Below are 5659 nucleotides of genomic sequence, written 5' to 3'. Positions count from 1 at the left end.
TCCCTGCTGCTCGGCCTCCGGGGCTGCCTCCGCGGCCGGCTTGCCGGCAGAGAAGCCACCTTTGTCTGCCAGCCGGTCCGCCCTCCTCCTCCTCCTCCTCCTCCTCCTCCTCCTCCTGCCAGAGCTATTTTGGGAAACGGCAGCTGAGCCTGAGGATTGTTAATTGTTCGTCAAACCCCTTCCAGCCCGGTTAGATCACACGCAGAGATTAGAGGGGCCCCATCACGCTCTTGCCTCTGCCGCCTCCTCCTGTGTCCCCCCCTGACCCACAGGGATGGGGGGCAATGCCCCTCCTGCGGGCAGACGGATGGACACGAGGTGCGTCCGGCTGTCCGGGATGCCGGCCCCGTGGAGGCAATGGTTCCCACGCCGTGCCCAGCCGTGGGTATCCCAGAGATGCCAAGAGCCGTGGGTATCCCGGAGCTGCCCTGCTCAGAGGGCAACCCCAGCGGGGTGGTGGGGAGCGGCTCGGGGCGCAGGCAGGAGCGCAGGCAGGCAGACAAAGCCACCCCAGGCGCTGACCTCAGAAGCTGCCATGTGACTCTGCCTCAAACTTACTAAAGCATGACATCAGCCTGGGAAGAAAAGGCAGGGCTGCCACCAAAATACTGCCTGGCTTAAACGGGCAGCCGGTCTGCTCCTCCCACCGTCCTCCAGCGTGGCCCCCCCCCCCCGAAAAGCAAACCACCGCCCCTCTCTTTGTGAAGGGCATGAAGTGGTGGAGTTCCCATCCCTGGAGCTGTTCAAAAAACATGTAGATGTGGCACTTCGGGACGTGGTTTAGCAGGCACGGTGGTGGTGGGTTGACAGTTGGATTTGATGATCTTAGAGGTCTTTTCCAACCTTAATGATTCTATAAGTGCAGGCAGGGGCTGGGCAGATGTCAGGCAGGGCGTGGGTGCCCTGAGATGAACGCATGCCGATGGTTGTGCCCAGCACCGGGCACGGTGTTGGTAGGTGAAAGCGGTGGTAATGGGTGCTCTGCCGACTGACAGCCCTTGCCTCTGAAAGCCGCTTCTCTGAGCACTGGTAGAGGTGAGGGACTACTCGGTACCCGTCCCCACCTTGCTTTTCACAGAATCACAGAATGTTCGGGGTTGGAAGGGACCTCTGTGGGTCACCCAGCCCAACCCCCTGCCGAAGCAGGGTCACCCAGAGCAGGCTGCACAGGACCGCGTCCAGGCAGGTCTTGAATATCTCCAGAGAAGGAGACTTCACAACCTCCCTGGGCAGCCTGTGCCAGGGCTCCGTCACCCTCAGAGGGAAGAAGTTCTTCCTTATGTTCAGCTGGAACTTCCTCTGCTTCAGTTTGTGCCCATTGCCCCTTGTCCTGTCGCTGGGCACCACTGAAAAGAGTCTGGCCCCCTCCTCCTGACACCCACCCTGCAGATATTTATAAGCATTTCTAAGGTCCCCTCTCAGCCTTCTCATCTCAGGCTGAACAAGCCCAGCTCCCTCAGCCTTTCCTTGTAGGAGAGATGCTCCAGTCCCCTCACCATCCTTGCAGCCCTCCGCTGGACTCTCCCCAGTAACTCCTCAGCTTCTTATCACTGAGTGGGGTAGGGGAGGAGCTGCCAGCCCACCCACTCCTAGGCAGGGTAGGCAGCCAAAACCTGGCGACCAGAGAGAAGTGGTGCCTCATGCCATCGGTGAGCCGCAGAACAGGTCGGTCCGCTCGGATCCCGGCATCTTTACTCAGCAGAGCTCTCACCCCATGTCTTCTCCGCCCATGTTCGGCTTTTTACAGCCAACGGAATGGCTTTGCACCACTGCTCTTCATCCGCATCCGAGCCGTGAACTGAGATTCCTCAAAACCCGGCTTTATCCTGCTAACCGGGGTCACCTTGGCTAAGGACGTGGGTGCCTGGATCCTGCCGGCAGCGGTCCCGCAGCATCCCGGTGATGCCCCGGCCGTTTTGCCGTGCTGCAGCGGAGGCACTGGTGGCTGCAGGCGAGGAGGCCATGACTGAGTCCCAAACATCCGAGCCCAGACCTGCCCCGGCTGGTTAGACTGACCTGAGGGCTTAGGCCGGGGTGTTGCCGGCCCGCCGAGGCGCAGGGAGCAGGTTCGGCAAGTCTGGAAACCCTCGGTTCCCACCGGCGCGGCTCGCGTCCCTCCGGCCTCCCACGCCGGGTGTGGGGGGGGACAGCCCGGCTCCCCGTGGCTGGGAGCGGCTTGCCCTGGCGCGGGCAGGGGGAAAGCCGGGACCGGCTGCTTTGGCCCTCGTTTGAGTGGTTTGGTGTAGTTGTCGTAAGATGGGGTGTGGCGGGTTTGGGCAAGAGGAGGTGGACATTTTGAGGTGCCGACCCCCAGGGGGACATGCCGTTGCGTTCCGCATCTGGAGAGCGACGTTTCGAGCTTTTCCAGCTGAGCTTGAGCGTGAGGAAAACATGTGTTTTGTCCGAGCGTGGGGTTTTTTTGAAGGGGGAAGGCTCCAGTTGTGTCAGCTACGTCTTGATGTGGCTGAATCTTCGCCTGGTTTTTGTCACCGCTGTGACCAGCCACCCCCCTTGTCCCTCCAGCAAGCCGGATCCTGCCAACGGAGCTTCACCACGGGCTGCGGCTCTCCTTTTGGGGGGTCTGCGGACGAATCCCTTGGGATGGAAGCGAGTTGCTGTGCATCAGCAGGGATGGAAACCGATACTCCAGGGCAGCGTGTTGAGCTTCCTTAATTTTGGGCCCTTTCACTTCTCGCCCCTTAGCAGATGGTGGTTGCTCCTCGGTGGGAAGAAGGAGGCTCCCCGCTCCGAGCCCCGAATCCCACGCCGCTCCCAGCTTGCCCAGAGCGTGAAGCTTTCTTGGGGGCTTCCCTGGAGCCTGGAGCTGTGTCTGGAGGTGGTGGGTTGTCCCCTGCGGCCCCCAGCCTCCCGCCACCGTGTTTTACAGCTACGGCAGAGCGAGGTTTCAGTTCCCAGCTCTGGGCTGCCGCGGTCCCCATGGCCGTGCTGGTGGCCTGTTGTCCTCCCCCACCCTCCCTTGCAGCCCTTCCCACCCCTGTTGTGGATCTTCCTCTTTTATCCAAGGCTTTCTAGGAGCTTCACCGCTGGACCCCCGGAGCAGATGTCCACCGGGCACCTGGGCTTTCCGTGAAGTACTTGGAGCCGACGCCAACACCGGTTCCTTCTCTGGCACAAGATGCTGGAGAGCGGCGCTGAAATTGGGGGAAACCTGCGCAAAATAGGGGTTGCTCTTGCTTTGGGTTGTCTTTTTTTTTTTGTTTTCCCACAAGCGTTTCAATAGTTTTGGCCAAAATTTCCACTGCTGCCCGTCGGTCTGATCAAGCCAACGTGGGGTGCAGTGGAGCTGGGGTGCTGCAGAGCCTCTGGCGCTGTCCCCGGTGTGGGGCCCACCAACGGCCTCATTGTGACATTGCTCCTTTAAGAGCCCTCTCCGCGGGGCGTGTTTCGAACCCGCTGCCCTGCCTCGCCATTGGCCGGCGCGGAGCGTCCTGTGGAGCGCCCTGATTGGGCGGGGCGGGGCGGGGCGGTATAAAATGCGCCCGGGCGCGTGGGCTCGCGTCAGTTGGCGGCGCGAGGGAGCGGCGTGAGGAGGCGGGAGGCGCGGTCGGCTCGGCTCCCCTCAGCTTTCCCCCGCACGTCCGCCGCCCCCCATGGAGTTCAAGCTGGAGGCTCACCGCATCGTCAGCATCTCGCTGGGCAAGATCTACAGCGCGCGGGGCCAGCGCGGCGGCCTCAAGCTCCACAAGAACCTCCTGGTGTCGCTGGTTCTGCGCAGCGCCCGTCAGGTTTACCTGAGCGAACTGGACTGCCCGCCCGAGCCGCCCCCCGCCGCCTGCGGGCCCGCCGGCGAGGAGCCGCCGCTACGCGCCGCCTCACGGGAGGCCGGCGAGCCGCCGTCCCCCCCGCCGGACGAGGCGCCTCAGGGCGGCCCGTGGCTGCCGGGCCCGGACTGCGAGGGCTCCCGGCCGCGGCGCTGCCTCTGCTGCTCGGCGGCGGGCGCGGAAGGGAACGGCGGGGACTGCGCTGCCGCCGTCGCCACCGCCCTGCCGCCACACTGCCCGCGGAAGCGGAGCGCCGGCGAGCGCGGCCAGGCGGGCTCCCCGGTGAAGAAACCCCGCCGCGAAGTGGAGGAGGAACCGCTGCCCGACGAGCCGGAGGACATGGACACGGGCAGCGTGGCCAGCCTGATCAGCATCTTCAGCTCCAGCTTCTCGGGACTGCTCAGCAAGGAGCCCGAGGGCCGCCGGCGGGCGTCCCTGGACGGCGGCGAGGCGGCGACCGGCGAGGCAGCGACCGAACCGGGACAGATCTGTTTCGACGAGCCGGTGCTGCGGACCCTCAACCCTTGGAGCACGGCCATCGTGGCTTTCTGACGCGCCGGCCGCAGAGACTCGCCCTCCCCCCACCCCGCCGCGGGAAGGGGGGGGCCCGTCCCACGGACCCAGAGGTGATCTCCCCACCACCACCCCGCTCTTCCCCGGTCCGTCCCGCACCCCCGGCCTGGCGGAGGAGGGCGGGCAGCGCCTCGGGGCTCCGGCGAGGACGACGGGGCAGCACTTCCCCCCCCTTCCTCGCCTGCCTCCGGGCCCCGGCTGCCGGGAGCGGCCCCGGCCCTGCCCTCCCGGAATTCCCCTCTGCCGGGTAATATTTTAAGCTTGGAAAGGATTAAGTTTATTAAATAAAGTATCTATTTTGGAAAGGTTTACGTCAGAACTATGACATGGTGCTTTTTAAAAAGTGTTTATTGAGAGAAACGAAGTTTACAGACGCTCTGACGGAAAAGTCCTTGAGCCTGTTTGTTAGGCTTGGTAACTCCCGGTCTTTGTTGTATAAAGGCTTGGGGCTCCCGTAGGGATTTTTGTACAGTCTGCTCCTTCAGTGATGTATCTTGTTTTGTATAAAATTTAATTCTACGTGTACAACACGTATTAAATATTTTCCACTGTACCAGCCTAGTCCTTGTTTGAGCCCCCGCTCCACTCGGGGGGAGGAAGAGGAGGAGGGCGGCGGGGAGCCGGGCCGGCAGCCGCCGGGGTGTGGTTGCTGCGTGTCTGTGGCTGGATCCACCCTGCCTTCCCCGGAGGCCCGGGGCGGGTCGGAGTCCGGCTCCTCCGGGGGCCGGGAGGAGAGGGAGCTTCTGCTGGGGCCACCTGAGCCCTTCCCGGGACCCTCCTGGGGCCGGAGCCGCCCTGGCACCGGAGGTCTTGCTGGGAAAGCATCCACTGTGCAGAGTCACGGCCCGTGGGTGGAGAGCGGCTGTGGGGCCGTGGGCTGGCCCTGGCCGCAACAGCTTGTGAGTGGGTCTCTGCTGTGCCAGAGAGAATTTTCAGTGCCTCCTGTTCCCTGCTGCTCTTGGACTAGTTAAAATGACGAATACAGGCCTCTCTTCGCCTGCATTATCACAACTATAACTGGGTGAAAGTTCTGCTCTTAGGGGTGGGGAGGAAAGTTTGGCCTCCACTTCCCAGCGACTGCGGAGCGCCCCGAGGCGTTGTAATTAGACTGAATTGTGGGGGAAATTTTTTCTTTTTCCCCAGCTTCTTGCTGGGAGATTCACTGAGGCTTCTCTGCTCCTAATTAATGACCTTCTCAACTGACGATTGCAACTCTGGTGAGTCAAGGGAGATGTTTGTCTGCTGTGAAACGCAGCCTGGGATATCTGGGCAAAGCTCAGGGGCACTGCTTGTGTGGGAGACAA

At 62.7% G+C, this 5659-nt stretch overlaps 1 protein-coding gene across 1 annotated transcript; it reads left to right on the top strand.

Moving 5' to 3' along the window:
* The first annotated feature begins 2361 nt into the window (after positions 1-2361).
* On the top strand, positions 2362-4908 carry IER5 (immediate early response 5). The gene has a single exon (XM_075424144.1). The coding sequence runs from the start codon at positions 3612-3614 to the stop codon at positions 4332-4334; it is 723 nt and encodes a 240-aa protein (XP_075280259.1). The 5' UTR covers positions 2362-3611; the 3' UTR covers positions 4335-4908.
* The last annotated feature ends 751 nt before the right edge of the window (positions 4909-5659 follow it).

This window comes from Opisthocomus hoazin, chromosome 6 (assembly GCF_030867145.1).
Source record: "Opisthocomus hoazin isolate bOpiHoa1 chromosome 6, bOpiHoa1.hap1, whole genome shotgun sequence".
Lineage (NCBI taxonomy): Eukaryota > Metazoa > Chordata > Aves > Opisthocomiformes > Opisthocomidae > Opisthocomus > Opisthocomus hoazin.
This window is presented reverse-complemented; position numbering and strand designations above follow the sequence as displayed.